We start from the raw sequence: 25,307 nt of genomic DNA on the forward strand, positions 1-25,307 counted from the left end.
GCAGATAAATGAAAGCCTGCAAGAAGCTGTACCAACTGCTAGGGTCCCAGGAAACCATCTGTCACATAATACAACATAGGGAGTTTATCTATTATAAAACACTTAATAAGCTTGGCTCAATTGCTTTTCTAGACAAAACGATGAAATTAATACCTAGCCAGTGATGGAGAAGGAAAACAAAGGAAGTGATACACTGGACAAGAAGTCGGGAGAGCAGGGTTCTCGCTGCTGCCACTCGTCTGCCAGGGATCATACACATGGATAGATTAGGTTCCAGAACTGCAAACAGGAGTTTCGTTTAAAATATCTTTTGAGCTCCTTTTTATATTAATAGTCAATAATTCCAGTATAATAAAATGAGTCTCACATTATTTGAAAGTCAGCATCCATTGCTTTTAAATATAGAAAAAAAATTTTAAGGTTTCAAAGCAAACTTTGCTATGCTCAGTCAGGTATTACAAGTATAAAATACAGCTTCCATTTATTGCTTAAGGCATTATTAGTTATTTAGAAGGGCTTTTTGAAATGGGGCTGCTATTCCAATCAGAAAATAATAATCCATTCCATTCCTCAGCAATGTCTTTGTGTAGATTTAATTCCTATGTGATTTACTCTTTCATCTATTCCTGTTGCTTTTCTCATCCAATCTAATTCCGGAATCAAATAAACCTGAGTTCTAATCCCATTTCTGGCATTTGCTCACAAAATCACTTTGGGGGAAACAAAAGCTTTGAAGCCATGTGGTTATCTTGCAAATATATGCGTTGAGATGCTAACCACAAGCCCAAAAAGACTTAAGAAGCTTTCACTAAATATTGGGTGATTTAGTATTTTATTTAACAATCAGCCTTTCCCTTAGTAAAACTGCTTTGGTGTCCTTCCCCTTGTCCTTTAAGCATCTGCACCTCTTCAAAGCAGTCACTCTTGAAATACAGGCTCCAGCAACATGAGGGAAGCATGCACCATTACTTGTATCCAGCTTTAGCTTAACTACAGCAGAGCAGGCGTCCCCTCTATCTTCTTCCTACTCTCAAGGTGGGGGCAGTGGCAACAGCAGCAATCACGGTCTCTTAATTAATGTCTACTAAGTGCTAAGCAGAGTCACAGCTTTATGTATTATATAATTTAAACCTCACAACAACCCTGCAGGTAACTAGCATTAGTTTCATTTTACAGGTGAGAAACTGTATCATTAGGTTACATAACTTCAGAGGCCTAGATTCAAAGGTGGTGGTGTTTGCTTTTCACTGCAATTAAAAAAAAATGAGTGAAAAAATTTAGTCCTACCCATTTTTAAGGGTACAGCAGAGATAACTCATGTACACTGCTGTGCAACAGATCTCTACTCTAGAGCTTTTTCTTCTTGCACAAGTAAAACTTGACGTCTAATGGGCATTTCCTTTTCTCTCCCTCTTCTTATTCCCTTGCAACAAGCTTTCCAATTCCTATTCTAATCGCTTGACTACTTTAGATGCCTCATTTAAGTGGAAACTGAGCATTTGTCTTTTTGAGTCACTTGTGTAGGCCTGTGGACAGACCACATTCAAAAAGTCTGCAGGTGGCAAATTTCAAAAATTTTCTCCCAAGAAAGAATATTCATGTATGAAGATAATGTTTCCAGGCTCGCTAACAAAGGTTTATTAAACCTCAGTTAACCCACAATGCTAACAAACCAATAGTGGGAACAGTGGAAAAGCAATGCTTTATACGGAGGGGGCAGAGGAGGCAGAGCAGCCACCAAAATAGACAGTCTTCTATAAAAAAAAAGTTGAATGTCTATAGAATTCCTTGAAATTATAAGAAACATTATCTAAATCTCAATATGATTCTAAAAAAAAAAACATTTTCCCTGCTTGTTTCATGTCAGAGATTCTATTTTTTTTTAAAGACTTATTTATTTGAAAGTCAGAATTACACAGAGAGAGAAGGGAAGGCAGAGAGAGAGAGAGAGAGAGAGAGAGAGAGAGAAGTCTTCCATCTGCAGGTTCACCCCCTATATGGCTGCAAAGGCTAGAGCTGCGCACATCTGAAGCCAGGAGCCAGGAGCCTCTTCCGGGTCTCCCATGCGGGTTCAGGGGCCCAAGGACTTCCTCCACTGCTTTCCCAGACCACAGCAGGGAGCTGGATTGAAAGTGGAGCATCTAGGACTCAAACCAGCACCCATATGGGATGCCAGCATTGCAGGTGGTGGCTTTACCAGCTACACCACAGTGCGAGCCCCAGAGATGCTATTTTAAAATTGTTATTAATTTTCATTTTGAAATGTTCTGAAACACTGAATACGTAGACTATCCACCTAAGGAGTGTACCCCCTTCACTTTAAATAGAGTTATTTAGATAATCAGGCAAACAGCACCTTCCGTACCTGTACGAAAACTTTCTGGAGTAGTCCCCGACGTTCTGCTAGAGGTAGCTCATTCTGTGCACCTCCAACTGCCTCAGGCACATGTGGAAGGTCAAAAAACAGATACAAACATTTAACCAGGGTGGAAGGCACTGACATCGTTGTCATGCAGTCCACAGTTTTCTGAAACACAAACCAGTAAGTCAGTGAATAGACAGGCAGACATTACTGAAACTGGTACAGATGAGTAATTCAAACACGTTAGGTCACCAAATACCCTTCAAGGTAACTTTTTACACGTATGTAAGAATTAAAAAATGATTTCACACTAAGAATGCTCAATTCCCCATTTGGATGATTTGCTTGTTTGTTGCATCATGTTATTTACTAAAGTTTATATCTGTTTATTAATAAGCAGTGTGCTTCAAAGAGCATAAGCTGGAGGATTCAGGAAAAAATGTACATAAGCATGAATTCCAGGAAACTACTTAATTTTCCAGAGACTTTTCTCTCATAAAATGTATAGAATGGTACATTCTTCTTGGGGTTAATGTGAGGGCTACCTAAATAATAAATGCAAAGATATAGTAAGCACTTAATTACAGATAAGTAGTGGCTTCACTATCATTTTTGTCTTTATTCTGATCACAGATTTTTGGGGCTAGAAGGATACTTGAGATAAAACCATCAGTGGAACAAATATAGTAAATACCTTATACTGTTAAGTATGATATGTTAATTCTCAAAACTTTCCATGGAACAGATTGGAATAAAAACTTTTTCTGCAGTGGAAATCAATAGGTTATCATTATCTATTGATTATTTACTTTCTCATTAAACATTTATAGAATGTCTAGGAGCCAGCGCCACGGCTCAATAGGCTAATCCTCCACCTTGAGGCGCCAGCACACCGGGTTCTAGTCCTGGTCGGGGAGCCGGATTCTGTCCCAGTTGCCCCTCTTCCAGGCCAGCTCTTTGCTGTGGCCCGGGTGTGCAGTGGAGGATGGCCCAAGTACTCAGGCCCTGCACCCCATGGGAGACCAGGAGAAGCACCTGGCTCCTGCCTTTGGATCAGCGCGGTGCGCCGGCCGCAGTGGCCATTGGAGGGTGAACCAACGGTAAAAGGAGACCTTTCTCTCTGTCTCTCTCTCTCACTGTCCACTCTGCCTGTAAAAAAAAAAAAAAAAAAAAAAAAGAGAGAGAGAGAGAGAATGTCTAGGGTATGTTAAGCAGGGTATTGGGGGCTAGGCAAACAAAGAGAAAGTAGGCTGCTTTTCAGATTCTGGCAGCATTAGCAAATTTGTAAGTAACATCATCTAATTTTTGAAGTCTATGGTGATGCATACATGTTATCACAAAAGGGCAAAATCAACACTGCCGGGAATGGAAGATAAAGGTATAAGCAATTAAAATATGGAAAACGTCACCTGGAAGATACATAGGAGGTTAGGCCATAGGGAAGAGTGCGTTTGAGGAACTTGAGCAGATGAAAGTCTGACTCCTGAAAACGGTAATAATGGCTAACCCTTAACTAGTGTTTATTATACAACAGGCATAAGGCCAAGCACCTTATATACACGATCTCACCTCCTCTGCAAGTCAACTCTATGAGGTGTAAACTAATTTTGCATGATCCTTATGTTATAAATGAAGTAGGGAGGCTCATCACTTACACACCCTGCTACAGGTCAGAGAGCTTGTTAAGTGGTCCACAAAGTGCATATACTTGATGATTTTCAAAAACGATTTCACATTCTGGCTTAAATTTTGCTGGCCATGGAGACCCAATGAAGTGTCACAAACAAAAAAAAAGTGATTGAACTAGATTTCAGAAAATTAGCTGATATTATCATAAATTAAATATAAAGAGCCACAGGCAAGGGTAAATAGAAAATTAACACAGAAAACAAACGACACAAGAGATGGGGCCTAAATAAATGCAGTAGCATGGAGAGGAGAGAAAACATCAAGAAAACTCCTTGCAAGATCTGGCCGTTTTCAGATATTTCCTGCCTCAAATATTCCCAGTAACATCATTCATGGGCCATCAAAATTAACCTAAAAATTAGCCTGCTACAGGCTTACTGAATTTCAATTCCACCTGCAGTTGTCTCAGCAGGGCCAGACCAAATTATTTCAACAACTTTAAACAGCCCATGGGCAGAAGGTTCCCCACCCCTGCCCTTCAAATAAATAATAATAAATAAATAAATATTAAAAAAAACTAAGAAAGTTTCAGGAAAATCAGGACAAATTGCTCACTGCTAATTACTTGAGTAAAACAAACAAAAAATCAAACAGGCCATTCCGGAGAAAAAATCTAAGGGCTAATCACTTCGGCCAGTAATTAGTTTCAGGGTATGGTCACTAAAAAGTATGCATTGTTTATGTCCTGATCAGCCGGAGTCAGTCACCTCTGTCATTATGAAATGCTGTGAGGAGTGTGAAAGTCCACTGTAATCTAGAAAATAGACTCCTAAGTCTGGTACTGACTTTGAAAAGCATTCTACTCTCAGTTTTGGAAAGGAGAAGAAACCCCTCCATCCCCAAAATATCCAGGTATTCAAAAGGCTCATTAACGTGCACATGCAAAATACATCACAACAGATACTTAAAGCTGATGTGGAGGAAAGAAAAGGAATCTTCAGAAGGATTCCGGTGAAAAGGGAAAACACATTATCCTGGAAGCTTCATGTTCCAGTGAGGAGGGAACATACACTGTATCCTGAAAACTTCATGTAGAAAAGTATGTCAATTTATTCCTTATTTGCTGAGTGACCTTAGACAAGCAAAAATTTTTCTACGCCAGAGTTCCCATACCATGGATTACAGAAGGCTTGGGCTGGGCCTGTCAGACCCAGAGCTCCAAGGCCACTTGCCCTTAGTTATAAGTAATCTAACTCTGTTGCATACCAGTGTTCTCAGATCAACATTTGTTATGGCATGACAATGAGGGAAAACAATGCTCTAAGCCCCGCATTTCCTCATGAGTAAAGTACATAAGATATCAAGTTCCTCACAGAGATGTAGTTAGAAGCATGAAATAACGTTTAAGGAGGATTTGGAGAACACAGATCTTTACTGCAATGTCTTTTGTGGATACAATAATACATTAAATAACAAAATTCCAAGAGACTATACAAAGAGGTTGAGTCATCAAATATGGAAACTAAGAACTCACCTGACCAGAGGACGCTAACAAATTAATGGTTGTCAGAAGCATCCAGCCTCTACTGGCCTCTTCACTCTGATTGATCTCCAGGAACTGGACTATGGCTCGACTTGCAGCCTCTGTAAAACCACAGGAAAACAATTAGGTGGGGAGGAAAATCACATATGAAGAGGGTCTCCCTTCAAACATTCCAATGAAATGAACATTTGTTAAATACATACCTTATGCCACGGTTTGTCCCCAAAGGGTTCTTGTGTTAGAAGGCCTGTTCTCAGTGTGGCAATGTTGGAAATTAGGGGCTTAGCGTAAAGTAATTAAGTCATTAGGGCCAATGACTTTGAGAGGGATTAATGCAGTTCTCATGGGACCCCAGTTGGTTTTCATGAGAATGGGTTATTTTAAAGTGCAAGAATGGCCCTTCCCCACTCTTGGGTTTCCCATCTCACCAAATGATCTCATCCTCTGGCATGCATTTCTACCACTGTGATGCCATCTGCCATGAGATCCTGGCTGGAACACAGTAAACGCTAGCTCTACACTCCTGAACTTCCAGAACTATAATCTAAATACATCTTTTTTCTTTATACATTTGCTAGTGTCAGTATTTTATACTAGCAATGGAAAAATAGACTGATACAGCTTATATCAGCATTAGTACATACTGTATGGAAAAATATTTTAACTAGCAATAGTTTATTGATATACATAAGCCCTTATATCATTAATAAAAGCTGACTTGCAAATGTTAATCATGCACCAATCAAAAACAGTCATGGAGGTAGAGAAATTTGAACCAAGGATGCCAGGAAAACAACTGTATGTTTGTCTAGGAAGTGGAAAGGACAAAGGACACACAGAGACTAGGAGCACAGTAGTAAAACCAAAGTTCTTTCCACAGAAGTGGGCCTGTCATACATAGATCAAGAGAAAGAACAGCAATAACAATGGCTTAATACTCTAGAAAAGCATATGTTGAGAAAGTCATACAATATCAATAATAGTCATAAAATACAGATATCTAATTATAAAGATGGCAAGCTAAGGGCTATATTTGACTCTTTGGGCAAGAGGGAACAACTGCAGTTTCTAGAGCAAAACAGACGATTAAAGGATTATTCTAAGACTATTAGCCTAATAGTAATGTGTGTGCCAAAGTGGATGGCCAAAGAAACAGGTAGAAGGGAAATAAAAGTAACTTGTTGACTTGGTAACACATGTAGGGATAACCTGAGTGGCTGCTAGTAGGGCCAAAGAAACTGAATTATGAGAGAGTGGTTTGAGCTAAAGACTTGGAAGAATCTCTGACAATAAACTTAGTTGATTATGGTTTTAGAGATAAGAAAAAATGGAGAAATACCTAAACATGCACCTTAGTTTCATCAGCACAGTTTGTCAATCTGAATGGTAAGATACATGATGAACTAAGTTGTCAAAAAATAAGTCCAATCTCTTCTCTATGAACTAATGAGATAAAACACCAATATACACTTAATACATTTCATGAAGCAGAAAGTAGAATAAACATAATTAAGATTATCTTAGAGGTATGTCTTATCTGATAATTGAATATAATAAGATTTCTGTATGATTCTGTGCTGGGCACATTTTATCTTTAAACATGTCCATTTGCAGGAACATTTTAAAAGGAAAAACTTTTAAATATCTTATTTTTATTGAGTCTTAACTACATGTAAAGTTCTGTTTTAAAGGCTTGCGAGTTTACTCATTTATCCTGAAAAGAACACTATGCGTTACTTTCTATTAATACACTTCTTATTCTAGTATAAGTTGAGAAATGAGAGGACAAGTTTTTGCCAACAGTCACATAGCTAGTCAGTGAACTCATATTCCAATCCAGGCTGTCTAGCCCGGAAGAGACAAAGAAAAATAAAAAATAAAATAAAATAAAATAAAAGATTAGAAAAGAGAGAAGCCAACAGAAACATGGCTTAATTCTAATAATATCTCATGACTGTTGAAATTATCACCTTCCTGTTTACTAACTTATTGTCTCCCATTCTTCTCTAGAAAATAAACACAGTGAGAGAAGATTTTCTGGAAGCTTTGTTCACTGCTGATCCTAGAATCTAGCACCTACCTGGCACTAAACAGTCACTCAAGCAGTATCTGCTTGGGGCCAGTATTGTGACAAAGTGGTTTAAGCTTCCACCGGCAAACCATATCACAGTGCCAGGTAAAATCCTGACTGCTCTGCTTCCAATCCACCTCCCTGCTAATGCACCTGGGAAGGCAGCAGATGATGCCCCAAGTACTTGGGCTCCTGCCACCCAGGTGGGTGTCCAGGATGGAGTTCCTGGCTCCTGACCTCATCTTGTCCCAGCCTGGCTCTTGTGGTCATGGGGAGTGAACCAGCAATGAAATAATTTTCTTCTCTCTCTCTCTCTGCCTTTCAAATAAATTGTTGTTGTTGTTGTTTTTAAAGAAATATCTGCTAAATGAGTCAACCTACCTATATCAAAGGAAAGATAATAACAAAGGACACATTGTTCACTTCTTATGAACGTCAAAAGGTTTGGATTTCTTACTGGTAGTTAGGATTCCTGAAAGTTTTGAAAACAGGAGTAACACAAAATGAGCAACACCCGAAGCTGACTAAACTGTGAGGCTCTCACCAGAGAAGGGAGAAAAATATAAAAGAACATCACAGAGAAACCTACTCCAACAACAGTGATTTGAGATAATTGGTAAAAATTGATCCGCAGAGACCAGTGCTGTGGCACAGTGGGTAAAGCCGGCACCTGCAGTGCTGGCATCCCATTTGGTCGCTGGTTAGAGTCCAGGCTATTCCATTTCTGATCCAGCTCTCTGCTATGGCCTGTGAAAGTAGTGAAAGATGGCCCAAGTCGTTGGGCCCCTGACCCTTGGATGAGAGACCTGGAAGAAGCTCCTGGCTCCTGTCTTTGGATCAGCGCAGCTCTGGCTGTTGCGGCCATTCTGGGGAGTGAACCAGCAGATGGAGGATCTCTCTCTCTCTCTGTGCCTCTCTGTAACTCTGCATTTTAAATAAATAATTTTTTAAAAAAAATTGATCAGCAAAAATTTCTTATAAGTTGCAAAGGATAAAACAATTTGCCAAGAATTAAAGAACATGAACTTCCTTCCTTGATAATAATTCAATACTCACATCAGAAAGAAATCTACAAGTGGTCTTCAAAAAGTTCATGGAAAATGTGTATTATGAAACATGATGAGTGGGTTTCAGATTTTTTTCTTTGCACCAGAATAAACTTGCTTTTTAATTCCATTTTCCACAAACCTTTGAAGTACTTTTGTACTTCGTAGGTAACTCAATTCAACTGTGCTATCATATCTTAGCCCTTTTCATCATGAGGCAACTTTTGTTTTAAATTCTATACCTCCATTTTCGTACTTCAACATATTTAAGAAACTACTTATAGTCTTCAAATTGATTATTTCATAGTTAAATCAATATAATGAAATTCTACTTCATAAAGAAAGTTGATCAGGAATGGATTTGGTCAGTAACACCTAGGTTTCTCACAAAGGTAGAAGAAAAATCATTTTAAACCTACTTTAAGGGAAAAGGCAAAACAACTATCTTCCTGGTAGAGAATATAGAAAGCATCTGGGTTCAAGATTATTAACTTTAAAACTGGGCAAACATTTATTTTGACTTCTATTCAACAGGTTGTTCTTGGAAACAATGGATACTATTGCTTATTCTGAGAACCCAAACATCAAAAATGTATCCTTGGGAACAGGCATTTAGCCTAACAGTTGGTATGCCCATATCCCACACTGGAACAGCTAAGTTTGGTTGCAAGCTCTGGCTCCTAACTCGAGGTTCCTCCTAATGCATACCCTAAGAATCAGCAGTGATGGTTCAAGTCATTGAATTACTGCCACTCCAGTGAGAGACTTGGACTGTGTTTTTAGCTTCTGGCTTCCACCTCGGTCCAGCCCCAGATGTTGAAGGCATTTGGGCAGTAAACCAATGGAAGAGAACTTGCTCCGTCTGTCCCAATCTCTCAAATCAATAATTCTTAAGAAGAAAAAAAAATATATCATTGATTTAAAACAGTCCTATTAATCAGATCTATGGATGCTGGGAGCTGAGAGGTAGATGGGTATATTTCAAGTATGTGGTTTCTTTTTGCATTCATGTATTTTAATATAAACAGAACAGATTTTATGCATTCCATAGGTATAGTTCCAAGAAGACAGCCACACTTCCCTCACTCTCCTGCTGCTCCCCAATCCCCCTCCCTCTCTCCTCTCTCTTCATCAGTTTTTGCAAAGCCATGGGTTTAATCCACTATTTTTACAGGCTGAGTTCACCACTAATTAGAATATTCAACAAGTAAAAAGTAGAAAGACCACAGTTTCACAGGAGTATAAACAAGGCATTAGAAAACTCATATCCCAAAATGACCATATCATTCTTATCCCATTTTTTTTTGTATTCTGTATTAACTGCCACATATCAGAGAAAACATCATATTTGTCTTTTTGAGACTGGCTTATTTCGCTAAGCATAATCGCTACCAGATGCATCCATTTCATTTGAAAAGACAGAATTTCATTCTTTTTTAATGGCTGAGTACTATTCTATAGTGTATATATACTACATTTTTTTTTACCCAGTCATATGGTTTCTTATGTTTAGGTTGACAATGTGCATTAAGGGATTTCTCAATATAAGAAATTTTAACTGATAAAGAATCACTAAAAAGCCAATATTCTATTTGTTATTAAACATTACAACATGTTCAATGGGCTATTGTGCTGATTAAAGAAGATAATGCATGTGCAAATAAACTGAGAAGCACCAAAAGAGTACAAGCATTATTATGTACCCCTGGAGTATCTTTGCCAACTTAATAACAATTACTCTTTTTGAGCAGTAGGTAAAGAGGACCTCAGGTACACCAGAAATAATGTAAAATTATGCTATCTGGCTTTGAATTACAATATCGTACAGATAAAGAGGTCTGCACAGGGTTGTGGTTGAATGATATGGGAGAGAACTATTGACAAAACACTCTTTAGTAACAAATGAATTCAAGAAAACTATTTTCACCTACCAATTTCAACACATTGCCATTTAGAATATCTCAAAGAGATCTTTTACTTTTTATTTTAAGTAAGGTAAGGAGTTCATTTTATCAGCATTTAGCATTTATAGCTATCTTTTTAAAATTATATATTCTACAAAGCCATTTTAAACAAGACTTTCATAAATCATACAACTTAAACCTTTGTGGGGAAAAACACACTCCTAGTCATAAAAATGCTGCATTCAGATCTCTTAATTTCAATATTTTACAAATACAAGTTTAAGTGATGATTTAAGCTAAGGGTATGAGTTAATGGAAGAACTGTATTTATCTTAACTTCACAGTTGTCAATCATCTGATTCAAGCTTCAGCTTTCACACTTTCAATACATACAGTTAGAAGGAAAAGTATAGAAGTAGAGTTAGTGGAGCTTGTAATTAAATTAAATAAGAATGAAGACAATCAAATGTAATTTCTCAGCCTTCACTAAGAAAACATAAGTGAATTCCATTAGCATATAGAGCAATCAAAATGCAAAAGCTGTTATTAAGTGCAATACAGCAGATTTTTCCTTTGCAACATGTATTTAAAGCATAAGTCATTCTCAAATATATGCTTCAGGGTGATGGTGTGAGATACATCAATAGTGTTATTGTAATTCTTTCATTAATGAAGAAACAAAGCCCTAAAAACCCCTGCCACATCCAAAAAAAATTTTTTTTTACAAGTTAGTCAGAAAAACAGTATTAGAATTGAGAGCTTTCATGCTTCTTTTTATTTATAATGCGTAACCACACCTTGGGATTACCTGAAGGTGTTGTGGCTTTGAAATCCTTGGAGGACAGCAGAGCACACTGTTTTTCTGTTAGAAAAAAAGGCTGGGTTGTCCAATTGGGGATTCACTACATTCCACCAAAGCCATCACAGAGGAATTGTGGTCAGCACCATGGGGCCTCTCCACTGCTAGGCTGCTGCCCACTGGGGCCGCCCCCCTCAACTAATAGTGGCACCCGCAAAGTAGCAAAGTTATTACTAATAAACTGAAGATAGTATTTTTATACAGGTAGGAATAGTTTGCTGCTCTGAGGAAAATCGAGCCTGTGTCTTTAGAATGCAGCAGAATTAGCCTGAGAGACCTTGACAGACAACTAAAGGAGATGAGAACAATTCTAAGATGTCCTCTAAGCAAGCACAGTATGGTCACAAAATTATGCTTTTTAAAACTATTTGAGAGTCACTACCATACATTTAAGAAAAGCCAAACACTAAGAGAGAACTTTGAAGTTGTCCCATAAAGTAGTCTATGTATCCATTTTGCATCATGATATGTCCTAAACATTTTCTATTTTTATTAACTTCTGTTAGACTTAAACAAGAGAATTGCAGTGACATGGTTCCTTCTGAGATATCTACAGTCCATGTTAGAAGTAATTTGATAAAAAGACTCTACATGTGAATGCTGATTAGGTAACAAAAAACAACAAGTCTTCTGCAACAAATTCAGGGAAGTCTTGTGTACAAAACGTCCTAGTACACAATAAATACAGCCAACTTTCAAAGAAGTAATAGAGAGCTTACATCTCTTGTTTTTTTTTTTTCGGAAAAAAATTATGTGAATGTAAATTATACAGAAAGCCTTTCAGGGACAACTTCCTATAAAATAAATGGTTCAACTGAGTATATAAAGTAATCAAACTCAAAGAAGTAAAAGTAGAATGCTGACTGGTACTCTGGGGCTGAGGAGAAGGGGAAAAGAGGAGTTGCTACTCAACAGACAGGAAGTTTCAGTTATGCAAGGTGGAAAGCGCCAGAGATGCACTGTACAGTATGGTGTATATAGTTAACAATTTGGTACTGCACACTCAAAATCTGTCAAGGGGACAGGCCTTGTGCTATGTCTTTTTTAACCACAACAAAAATAAATAAGAAAGTAAGATTGAAATATGATACAGATGACTCAGGGTACATCAAGATCAAAAATCAAAAGGTCAAAATATCTCTACAGAAGTAATTTTGAAAACAATACTCTCTAAAAGAATCTTCCAATGCTCAAGAAAAAAGAAAAACAGAATTCTTATAGCCAGAGGTCTTTAATGCTGACTTAGGAGACATTCCAGAATTATATAACTCTCTTAAAAAAATTAGTAAGTGCTCTTCCAGCACTACTGCAATTCTCAAAGTGTTGGGGGGGGTGCAAAAAATCCTGTCAAAAGTCAATTAAAATTTATTGTGTACTGAAAACGTGACAAGCATTTTTCCTCAGAGCTATGACTCAAGGATGAACACAGCAGACAATAAAATTATGTAAGTAAATAACCAAGATCCTTTCAGATATGGACAAAGCAAGAAAGGAAATATACAGGTAACTAAACAGATGCTAACTGCTGCGAGGACAGGGGATAGAGACTGATTTGAGATAGGGTCAATAAGTAAGGTTTCTCAGGAGGAAATAACACAAAAATGAACTGAATCTCACAGGATTCTAGCAGATTTCAGATGTTTAAAACTAAAAATTACATGGAATTGCATGATATGCAAAAATGTATCTTAAAGATCCGATGGTAACAAGATGTCATCAATGGGAGAAGGTGTACCTCAAGCATTCGAGACTGTAGTATCTTCTCACCTTCCCATGAGCTTGAATTATTTCAACAGTAAGAGTTAAAAAAACACTTGAGTAATCTACTGTAATTAGCAGTGAGACACCTTCTATCTATTCTATCTTAAAAAATTACTCTATGGATGCAAAATCATAAAGGGAGTTAGGAAATCAAATCCCCAGGGTAGCAAAATGTTTTTCATGAATATTCAAGTTAGGTGTTTTAAAAGATAGTACCAAGGGCTTGCGTTGAGGCACAGTGGATTAAGCCACTGCCTGGGACATCAGCATCCCATAAAGCACCAGTTCAAGAGTCAGCTGCTCCAATCCCAGCCTAAGAAAGTGGCAGACGATGGCCAAGGTGTTTGGGCCTCTTCCACCCATATGGAAGACCTGAAGGAAGCTCCTGGCTTCTGGATTCAGCTGGCCCAGCCCAGACTGCTGTGGCCATTCAGGGAGTGAACCAAAGGATGGAAGATCTCTCCCTCTCTCTAACTCTGCCTTTCAAATAAATAAATAACTATTTTTTAAAAAAAGCATCAAGGAAGCAAGTAGAAATACCTAGAGTTCTGGGAAATTTTTTCTAATCTAGGCTGTCACTCAAGAAAGAAAATGCAATGACAGGAGTCAACATGTAACAGAGAAACTCCCCTTCATAACACCTGTTTAAAATAGCTAGAGACATACTCTCCCTCTCAGTGTCTGTAATTCTACCTCTCAAATAAATAAATAAAATCTTAAAAAAAAAAAAGCTAGAGACATATATCACACAAATCTTGCACATAAAATTTCCATTTCCATAGCAGTTATTGACATCAGGAAATATAAAAAAGGATGCCATGCCATTTTGGGTGAAGAAGGGAGAAGACAGGGATAGATAAATCACCTTACCACTTTTCATTAAGTCTATTTCAAAGACTGCAAACACAGTGAAAAGTATCCCATTTTAAAATTCATACATCAATTCATATAATACAGTATGCTATGGCTTGGACATTAGCTGGGAGTCCCCCAAAGGTCTATGTGTTAAAGGCTTAGTGTCCAAAGTTTTAGGTTAATAATGGTACTAAGAAGGTGGAAATTTAATCAGTTTAGAGGTGAGTACTTTAGGAATTCATTAGATTGGATTAGGCTGAGTGGCGCCCCTACCATCAATTCACAGTGGTGACATAAGAAGGCACACACTGCCTCTCTAAACATGATGCTCTGTTCACCTCAAGACTCCCCCAGCAAGAATACCTTCACTAGATGTTGAACTAATGGGGCTGCCCGATCTTGGACTCTCAATCTCCAAAACTGTCAGCCAAAATATACCTCCTTCCTTCTGAAGTAGCTTCTCTCAGATATTTTGTTGTAGTAACCAAAAGCTGGTATATACAGTCCTACTTCTGAACAAGGGGTTTAGTTGTCATTCTAAAAACATTTTAGTGTCTGTTGCTACAAAGACTGCAAAATAGACTCAAGTTAAAGAGGGAAACTTGAGCACATGCATTTATCCCAGTTCACTCCAGAAACACAAGTGCTGTGGACTGAATTGGACCTTCCTAAATCCTGTTCTGAAGCCCTAACTCCCAATGTGACAGTCTTTGAAGAAGGATCCTTTGGAAGGTAACAAGGCTTATACCAGGTAAATCTCCATGATGGGATCTGTGCCATTTTAAGAACAGACAGCAGAGAGCCTGCTATTTCTCTTTCCTCCACGCGAGCACTGAAGAAGGCAGCAGTCTGCAAGCCAAGAAGAGAGCCCTCACGAGAAATTCAACCATGCTGGCACCCTGCTCTCAGACTTCAGCCTCCAAAACTGAGAAAACAAATTCCTCTTCATCTGTGGTATTCTGAATATACACCAGGTCAGGCACACTAACACTCATATATTCACCAAGACGGATGGGAGAAGAATTTGAAGACATAAATCTATGAGAACAGAAAAAATGACAGCAACAAAACTTTGGATATGAATATAGCAGAGAGACTCACAGTACATTTAAAGCAAGCACATGAAATGTAGAAAAACAAGGAAATTACCCCCAAATCCCAAGAGGCTCAGGCACTGGAGGCATAGGTATCTTTGGAAGAGGTAAATGTGGGACTATGTTGGGGAGGACTGGCTGGTGGGAAGCAGATTTAAGAGCAGTGAGATAGATCTCTGTCTCCCCTCTACTACACAAGCACTAGGCAAAGGTTTATTCACTGTAGACAGTACTGGAGAGGGTGAGCACTGGGGGACACCTTGCACAAACTGGGCACACAGAAATAAAGTAGAAGCGCAAATACTAAATGTTGAGAATCTCCAAACCTTTCTCCTCCTTGGTTTCCTGAATGCTGAGAGTCAGAAATATGTACTTTAAGCAAAGACTGGACAATTCTCTGGGGAGTCTACCTAGTTCAGGGAAAAGACAGCCACACAATGTCCCACAGTTGCAAACTCTGCTCATAACTAAAGAGCTACCAATCAGCTTTTGAACGTTCCATCCTTATATTAGAGCAGATGGTCAAAAATGAGATATGTGAGGGCAATTTCTAACATAAAAGAGACAAAAGCAAATCAAAAAAAGTCTTATTAAACGTAAGAGATGTAGATTAGAGATAAAAATCTTTAAAAAAAATCTCAGAGACATAAGAAAATGTACACAAGACTTGCCTCTGAGAGAGAATCAAAGAACAGTTAGAAATAAAAACTGTAATATCACAAATGAAAAAACTTCATTAAAGAGATGGATGATAAAAATGAAGAGTTCTCTTAGCAAGCAGTTAAGAAACAAAGAAAAAAAGAGAAGACAGGAGAATGAAGAAAATTTAAAAGGGACATCTGACTAGAAAAACAGAGGGTAGGATATTCTTCAACAGTTCATGAAAGTTTCCCAAAATTCAAGATATACATTCTCAGACCAAAATGCTACAGTAAGTACCTAACATAATGTATAAAAAACTGGTTTAGGGGCACTATGGCGCAGTATGCTAATTCTCCGCCTGTGACACCAGTATCCATATGGGCACCAGTTCTTGTCCCAGCTGCTCCCCTTCCAATCCAGCTTTCTGCTGTGGCCTGGGAAAGCAGTAGACGATGGCCCAAGTTCTTGGGCCCCAGCACCCATGTGAAAGATCCGGAAGAAGCTCCTGGCTCCTGGCTTTGGCGGCCCAGCTCCAGCCGTTTCAGCCATTTGGGGAATGAACCAGCAGATGGAAGACCTTTCTGTCTCTCCCTGGATTCTGAAAGCTTCTAGAGAAAAACACAGGTCACAAAGAAAGAATCAAGAATCTAAGTAGTTTCAGACTGCTCAGCAGCAGCGCAGGAATCCAGAATATGATGGAGAAATTATTTTTAAAATTCTGAGAGCCGGCGCCACGGCTCAATAGGCTAATCCTCCGCCTTGCGGCACCAGCACACCGGGTTCTAGTCCCGGTCGGGGCACCGGATTCTGTCCCGGTTGCCCCTCTTCCAGGCCAGCTCTCTGCTGTGGCCAGGGAGTGCAGTGGAGGATGGCCCAAGTACTTGGGCCCTACACCCCATGGGAGACCAGGAGAAGCACCTGGCTCTTGCCTTCGGATCAGCGCGATGCGCTGGCCACAGCGTGCTGGCCGTGGCGGCCATTGGAGGGTGAACCAACGGCAAAGGAAGACCTTTCTCTCTGTCTCTCTCTCTCACTGTCCACTCTGCCTGTCAAAAAAAAAAAAAAAAAAAAAAAAAAGAAAAAGAAAAAGAAAAAAAAAAGAAAAGAAAAAAAATTCTGAGATAAATAATTTCCAACCTAGAACACAGCACTCACTGAAAGGGGGATTGATATAATGCAAGCTGTGAAATTCTACGAAGTAACCCTTCATGGTCACCATGGGCTGCCTGGAGAAGGAGCAGGCTAACATACCCCCACTGACCCCGTCCCCACTGAGGAGCTCAATTGCCAGCTCAACCGAACACAAGCCTGGCAGCTTGCACTCTCCAGAAAGGAGGGCTTCCTGGGCTGGAAGCTAGCATTCTCAAACAGTGCCTGTAAATATCCAGCAAGTCCTCAACTCCAAGGCTTAACAGCCTACATCACAAACAGCTGTGGGTTCTTCCACAGAGAGGTTGCTCTCAAGTGCGTCCACTAGGAATGGGGAGCAGTAGGAGACAGGGGTGGGGCAGGGAGGGAAGTGTCTGCCCCAGAATGCTGCTTGTTCCCCAGGTCTTCCTGGCACACTTACCTGTGGATAATCAGAGTGGGGGATCTATACCTCTTTTCTCTAACTGACCCCTGGTTGTAAGTTTCCCTTTCCATAATAAAGCCCTGCTGTTGTTGGATGTATTGGGGTTTATACTAAACTCTGGTCACCTGACAGATTGTCAAACTAAATGTATAATGTGCCTTGGTAAAGAGGAAAGAACCCATTTTTAATAGTGAGAGTCAGAAAGAAATTTTCACATATGGCTAATAGGAAAAAAAAAGCTAATAATCTTGCTGAAATCTTTCTCAGGAAACTGCTATAAAAGATGCTTTACCAAATGAGAAAGTTAATTTAAGAATAAAGAATACATAGGCTGGCACCGCAGCTCACTTGGCTAAACCTCCGCCTGCGGTGCCAGCACCCCAGGTTCTAGTCCCAGTTGGGGCGCCAGTTCTGTTCCGCTTGCTCCTCTTCCAGTCCAGCTCTCTGCTGTGGCCCGTGAGGGCAGTGGGGGATGACCCAAGTGCTTGGGCTCCTGAACCCGCATGGGAGACCAGGAGGAAGCACCTGGCTCCTAGCTTTGGACTGGCGCAGCGTGCCGGCCATAGAGGCCATTTGGGGAGTGAACCAATGGAAGGAAGACCTTTCTCTCTGTCTCTCTCTATCTCTAACTCTGCCTGTCAAAAAAAAAAAAAAAAAAAAAAGAATAAAGAAAACATAAAAAACATGATTCAAAAACAGGATCCATCCCGAAGAAGTGGAAAGGCATCCCAAGTAGACATGAATGGAGCTATAAATACATCAGCGGTGCAGCCAACCTAGACAAAAATCACTATAGATTACATATAGACCCCTAAGCTGCTTACAGTCTGATACGAAGATAGACATGCACAATTATCACCCAGGAAGTTGAGAGAGACAACAGGAGTTCAGAGGGAAAAAATACTTCTTTGATTAAAGGAATCAAGAAACATTCTATCAAGGAACTGTGACTTAATCCAAGCAGAGAGGTCAGGAAGAGTCTTCTTCCTGGGTGAAGGATTATATTTAAAGTACCAGAATAACAGATACGTGTGGAACGGTAAAAAGCTCGATTTTGTTGAACTATAAGGGGGGGGGGGGGGGGGAATCAACAAACAAGAAAGTATCCTAAAAAGCTACATATGGCTAGAAAATGGATTTGCCTCGCATGTCCTGCTAAGCAGTAAGGATTTTTCTCAGAAAGAAACCGGGAGGTAACAAGGGTCAGGTTGGAGGTGGCCTGGCAAGAGCAGACTCAAGGAGAACTACTCAGACGCCAAGACCAACAGAAGAGTGCGTTCTTAAGCACGGGAAGGGGCACCAGTAACAAATCCATGCACATAGCCCTGGGTCTATTTGCTGCTTGATTTGAACTGTCTGTCCATTCCCACAAGTCCATTTTCACTGGCTTCTGTAAAAATACCTGTGGATTTGTTGGATGCTCTCCTTCGAATTTCTGTCACCATTAGTCGGGAGACTTGTGTTGTGAACTGCAGAAGATCAGAGAATTTTTCTGTCATTGTATTTGGCGGAGCATTTCCAAAAACCTGTAGATGAGAAAAAGATCTTTAATGAAGCATTGTTAACTTTTTTTTTTTTAGTTCTGTGGATTTCAAAGTATGGTGCAATTTTAAAAATCAAGTCAGAAAAGCACATGTACCTAGTTTCTCTTGGACATCAGTTGAAAACACAAGCCTTTCAAATAAGTCATCTCCACCTACATTTCCTTATATATATTAACTTGTCAAATAATTAAATTAATGAAATCTAAAAGTCAAAGGTGTTATTTATAAAATCTGATCAATTTTACTAATTTTTAGAAAAGATAACATTTCTCTGAGAAAAACTAAATTGAGAATTCAGAAGGAAGTAGTAAGATTTTTTCCTTGATGTGAAGACACATTGGGTGGTGAAAAGCAGACTGACCTATTGCTAAGTCCAGGGCAAAAAATAGAATCCACTAAACTCTTTTTAGTATCACAGAATTTCTAAATTCTAACTATAATAGTTTCCAAAACAAGACCACTTAAAAAGAAAAAGACTAGAATAAAGGAAATGAATAAGGAGGGTCACAAAATAAACTTGTTTCACAAATAGGGGGCCAGCACTGTGGCGTAGTAGGTAAAGCTGCCGCCTGCAGTGCTGGCATCCTGGCTACCACATCCAATCCAGCTCTCTGCTATGGCCCGGGAAAGCATGGAAGATGGCCCAAGTCCTTGGACCGCTGCACTCGCGTGGGAAGATGAAGAGAAACTCCTGACGCCCGGCTTCGGATAGGCGCAGCTCTGGCCATTGCGGCCAACTGAGGAGTGAACCAGCGGATGGAAGACCTCTCTCTCTCTCTCTCTCTCTCCCTCTCTCTCTCTGCCTCTCGTCTCTCTGTATAACTTGGACTTTCAAATGGGTAAATAAATCTTAAAAAAAAAAAAAAAGAATAAACAATTTTTAAAGAGAAACCAGCAAGGCCTACACATAGAAAATAAGAAAATAAAATCTGGACAGACTTCACACACATGGTATTTTAAAGACTAGATATACCCTGAAACAGCATTTTTAAAAAATGTTCTTTAGAGCAAAAGGAAATTCTCTGTCTTGTAAAGCTAGTCTTTCTCTTATTACACTGCACCTTACAGACTTAATGCCTGTTCAAGTGTTACTACGAACGGAAAAGCAGAACTTGCTCATCAATGAGTTCCCTGGCGAGTCAGCACCCTGCCTTTTGTAGGGATGCTCCCTTACTGGTTGCTCATTATTTACCACCCCCACAGCTAAATTCCAGGGAATATTCAGGTAGCACTGAAGGAGAACATGAGAACACTGGCCAAAAGAAAACAAAACACATAAAAACTCAAGGATAAGGAGCTGAACTGGATAAAAGAATACATAAAAATCTAAGGCCACCAAAGATCTCAAGGGGCTGGCACTGTGCACAGCAAGTTAAGCTGCTGCCTGCAATGCTAACATCTCAATATGAATGCAGGTTAGAGTCCCGGCTGCTCCACTTCCAAGCCAGCTCCCTGCTAATGTGCCTGGGAAGGAAGCAGAACATGGCCCAAGTGGTTGGGCCCCTGACACCCACAAAGGAGCCCCAGATAGAGTTCCAGGTTCCTAGCTTCAATCTGGCCCAGTACCAGTGGTTGCAACCATTTGGGGAATGAATTAGTGGATGGAACATCTCTCTCTCGCTCTCCACCTGCCTCCCCACCCTGTCACTCTGCCTTTCAAATAAATAAAATATTTTTACAAAGATCTCTATATTTTCCATATTTTGCTCATAAGTTTTGGCTCAAACATATAAAAGAAAAAAACCTAGTCAATCAATTCACTATATATATATATATATAAAAATATATATTTTTAATATATATTAAAGAAAGTGCTTCTATTCTTCATTCCATAAAATAAAAACACTTCTTCCAAGAATTCTAATAAAAGGATTTAAAAAATACCAGTATCCTTCTAATAGAAAATAGGTTTCTAAAACCCTTAATAATAAATACTATGTTTCAAATAGCCTCCGCAAATGAAATTGAAAACACTGGACAATAAATCAATATATCTATTCTGTTCAGTAACTTGTCAAAGGAGTAATCTGTAATGATCTAAATGAACAAATACACTGTACTTTTCATGAATTGCTAAATAAATATTTTTTCTGCTGAAATTTCGATAATTTTTGTACTTAATTTATAAGACCCATATGCTTCATTTTTTTATAAAAAGATTTATTTATTTACTTGAGAGGTATAGTTACAGGCAGAGGGAGTGACAGAGGGAGAGGTCTTTCATCTGCTGGTTCACTCCCCAAATAGCCACAACAGCCTGAGCTGAGCCGATCTGAAGCCAGGAACCAGCAGCCAAGAGCTCCCAAGTGGGTGCAGGAGCCCAAGCACTTGGGCCATCTTCTACTGTTTACCCAGGCCATCAGCAGGGAGCTGGATCAGAAATGATACAGTCGGGATTGAAACCGGTGCTCATATGAGATGCCAGCACCACAGGTGAATGCTTAACCCACTATGCCACAGCGCCAGCCCCATATTCTTCATTTTTAAAGATTTATTTATTTATCTGAAAGACACAGCAAGAGAGAGGGAGGGAGGGAAAGGGAGAGAGGGACAGAGAGAGAGAGAGAGGAAGGAAGGGAGGAAAAAAGGAGGAAGGAAGGGAGGAGGAAAGGAGGGAGGAGGAGGAACAAGGGAGATAGTTCCTCAATCCACTCCCCCAGTGGGCATAACAGCCAGCTCTGGGCCAGGAAGAACCTAGGAGCCAGAACTCCATCCAGGTCTGACACTTTGATGGCAGGGGCCCAAGTATCTGGGTCATCTTCTGCTGCTCTTTCAGGTGCATTAGCAGAGAGCAGGATCAGAAGCAGAGCAAGTAGACTTCAATCAGCACTTCATTATTGAAAGCCAGCACCCCAAGCAACAGCTTATCCCACTGTACCACAATGCCAACCCCCGAGACCCATATTCATTAACAAACCTGAGACAGATAACAATTGAGAAGCCTAATAATGAAATATGCTTCAACAGCCATTTTACCTCTTCTCAGAGATGGATTAGTATTTTTTAATAAAGATGTTTATAAACATTCTTATTACTCAGTATATACTGATGATTATTTTTCTCCTGAGACTTTTTTCTTTTAATTCGAGAGGTAGAGTGACAGAAAGAGAAAGAGAGAGATCTCATCTGCTCGTTCATTCCCCAAATGCCTGCATGGCTGGGACTGGGCCAGGCTGAAACTGGGAGTCAGCAACACAATCCAGGTCTCAAACATGGGCTCGTCAGTTATTAAGATGCATTTTATTCCTAAGAGTTATTAAGATAATTGTATAAAATAAATATATTTTTCTTGAATGGTATAAAGATATGGTTATTCAAGTAGTCTGCAATGCTAGGTACATAGTACACCGTTGAAAATGCAACTATCTTTTCACCTAAATCATGATATTCATTTATTGCCTTACTTCTGTAAAGAAATTTCTTTTCAAAAGATAAAACCTAAGATTTGAACCAAAGGGATCACATAAACAAGAATAGTGTCTGCAAATACTAGCTGATAGAATCAAAAAGGGAGAAAATGATCCAACATGGGAAGTGAGATACACAGCAGACCCATAGAATGGCAAATGTCCTAACAGCACTCTGGCCTCATAATCAGCCCTTAAGGCATGTGGATCCGGCTGAAATGCCCATGAGAGTATTTCAGGCATGGAAAGCCAAGACACTCTGGGGGAAAAAAAAAAAAAAAACCTAAATGAAAGATCTCCACGAGTGAGATCCCAGTGGAAAGAATGGGTCATCAAAGAAGGAGGTACCGGAGGTACCTTTCTCTGAAGGGAGGAGAAAACTTCCACTTGGACCATGGCCTTGTCTAAACATGATCAGAGTCGGTGAACTCAGGGGGCTTCCATAGCCTTGGCAGCTCATGACAAGAGCCTAGGGTGATTACTGATGCCATAAACAATAGTGTCAATTTGTTAAGTCAACAGCAGGAGTCACTGTGCACTTACTCCTCATGTAGGATCTTTGTCCTTAGTGTGCTGTACATTGAGATCTAATGCTATAACTAGTACTCAAACAGTATTTTTCACTTTATGCTTCTGTGTGGGAGCAAACTGTTGAAATCTTTACTTAATGTATGCTAAACTGATCTTCTGTATATAAAGAGAATCGAAAATGAATCTTGATGTGAATGGAAGGGGAGAGGGAGTGGATAAGGGGAGGGTTGTGGGTTGGAGGGACGTTATGGGGGGGAAGCCATTGTAATCAATATTCTGTACTTTGGAAATTTATATTCATTAAATAAAAGTTAAAAAAAATAAAAAAAATAAAAAAAAACCTAAGATTTGCTTGAATTGACCAAACCACAAGCAATACTACAGAAAAAAACTGGCTCATTTGGAATGAACACACAATGCTTCTTTGACATAAAAATTAGTCTAGTAAACCATTACTATTGATTGATTCATTGATCCATTCGCTCACAAATATTTACTGATCTCCTACTAGATATGAGGCAATGTTCTAAGAGTTGAGACTACAAAGATACACAAACATAATTACAGTACTGGTGGAGTTTACATTTTCATACAGAAGACAAATTGTAAACAAATTAATTAAAAATCAAAATTATGTTAATATGGTGATGTGTTAGGAAGGATGGAAAATAGGTAATGGAAACAGAAGGCCTGGGATGTGGGCAGAAGGCTGTCAGGAAAGAGACTTTCTAGGGAAAGGACACGAATACTAATGGATGATACTGAATGAAGAGAAAAACCGACAACTTAAAGAAGTAAGGGAAGTAGGTTCCAGACAGTAAAGAGCTGAGCTGTACAAAGATTTCAAAGTAAGAATGAGACTGTGCTGCCAGAGGAATTAAAAAGAGACTGGTGAAAGCTCCTTGCTAAAGCACCTGCAAAAGCAGAAGATGACCGAGAACATGGCCCAAATACTTAGCCCCTGCCACCCACGGGGGAGACTCCATGGAGTTCCTTGACCCAGTCCTGACAGTTGTGGCCATTTGGGAGTGAACCAGCAGATGGAAGATCTCTCTCTCTTTCTTCCCTCCCTTTTTCTCTCTGTCACTTGGCCTTTCAAATAAATAAATATTTATTATCATTATTATCTTTTAAGAGGCTGGTAGGCTGGTGGGGCTTAGCAGTTAAGATGGGACTTGGACATCCACAGTCCAAAAAGGAGTTTTGGAATTCCAGCTCAACTCTTTATTTATTTATTTTTTCCAGATTTATTTATTTATTTGAAAGTCATAGTTACAGAGAGCAGGAACGACAGAAAGAGAGACAGAACTTCCATTCTCTAGTTCACTCCAGAGATGGCTGCAGCCTGGCCCAAGCCAGGAGGCAGGAGCTTCAGCTAGGTCTCCCATGTGGGTAGCAGGGGCCCAAGGATCTGGGCCATCTTCCTTTGCTTTTTCCCTGAGCTATTAACAGGGAGCTGGATTGGAAGTGGAGCAGCCAGGGAATCCATCACCCATATGGGATGTGGGCTTCCCAAATGGCAGCTTTACCTACCACCAGCTCAGCTCTTGATTCCAGCTTCCTTCTTGCTAATTTGTGCCCCCTAGAGGAGGGAGAGAGGACAGCAGGTGACAGTTCAAGCAATTGGGCCTCTGTAACCCAAGGGGGAGACCTGGATTGACTCCTCAGCTGCCAGCTTTAGCACGTTCAGACAATGTGGGCATCTGAGGAATGCATCAGACAATGCAAGCTTTCTTGTTCTTTCTCCATCTCTCTGCCTCTCAAGTAAATAAATTATTTAAAACACATAAAAAAAGGCTAGCAATGTTGGAACATTTTATAAGAGGAAAAAGGATACAATATAAGAATGGAGCATGAGAAACAAACCGTGAGTCTGACGTATACATATTGAATGTATAAGGTAGCAAGGAAAAAGTGTATATTTTGTAATTGACTTCAACAATTCAAATGAATTCAATAAAAATAACAATAATTACAATAGGATGAGCATTTACAGTGTGCCTGTACCCATTCAAATACTTGCTATGTCATTTAAAGCTCATAAACTCCTAGAAAGTATGTGTAATTCATATTCTCTTTTTATAGATAAAGAAGTTACAGGAGGTGGGAGTTAACTTAAACCAGGAGATGGTAAAGTTAAGAATTTAAAACTAGGTCTGTCTGATTCCAAGCTTAGCTGGGATTTTATAAGTGGAATTGTTGTTTCCTAAATATATGTAATATCTAAAATTAAGTTAAAAAGTACCAATCTTCATTAGTTCTTAATTTGCCGCAAACAGCAACATTAAATTAACAAAGAAGATATGATCACATTATTGCACCATATGTGAACTAATTCTACTCCTTCTACCTCACCAGGCCAGCAAAACCTCAGGCCCAACAAATCAAGCATCTCCCTCTTCTACTTCAACTCACAGGCTTGTGTGGACAGGATCAGTACAAATTTATCAACTCCAACTTTCACTGGCCTCCAATGCTAATGAATT

General features: G+C 39.4%; 1 protein-coding gene across 15 annotated transcripts in view; it reads right to left on the minus strand.

Annotated features, from left to right (window-relative positions):
- WDFY3 (WD repeat and FYVE domain containing 3) overlaps window positions 1-25,307 on the minus strand; it is a 310,521-nt gene that overhangs the window by 162,250 nt on the left and 122,964 nt on the right. For 12 of the 15 annotated variants that reach the window (XM_070047898.1, XM_070047894.1, XM_070047899.1 and 9 more), the window contains 4 exons: window positions 18,742-18,865; window positions 11,364-11,417; window positions 5,526-5,635; window positions 2,366-2,527 (listed from right to left, as the gene is read on the minus strand). In XM_070047898.1, the coding sequence (XP_069903999.1) occupies window positions 2,366-2,527; window positions 5,526-5,635; window positions 11,364-11,417; window positions 18,742-18,865 (450 nt within the window). The remainder of the gene's footprint in view (window positions 1-2,365; window positions 2,528-5,525; window positions 5,636-11,363; window positions 11,418-18,741; window positions 18,866-25,307) is intronic. The other 3 variants (XM_070047900.1, XM_017347436.3, XM_017347435.3) reach the window with 1 other exon arrangement.

The sequence above is a fragment of the Oryctolagus cuniculus genome, chromosome 8 (assembly GCF_964237555.1).
Source record: "Oryctolagus cuniculus chromosome 8, mOryCun1.1, whole genome shotgun sequence".
NCBI lineage: Eukaryota > Metazoa > Chordata > Mammalia > Lagomorpha > Leporidae > Oryctolagus > Oryctolagus cuniculus.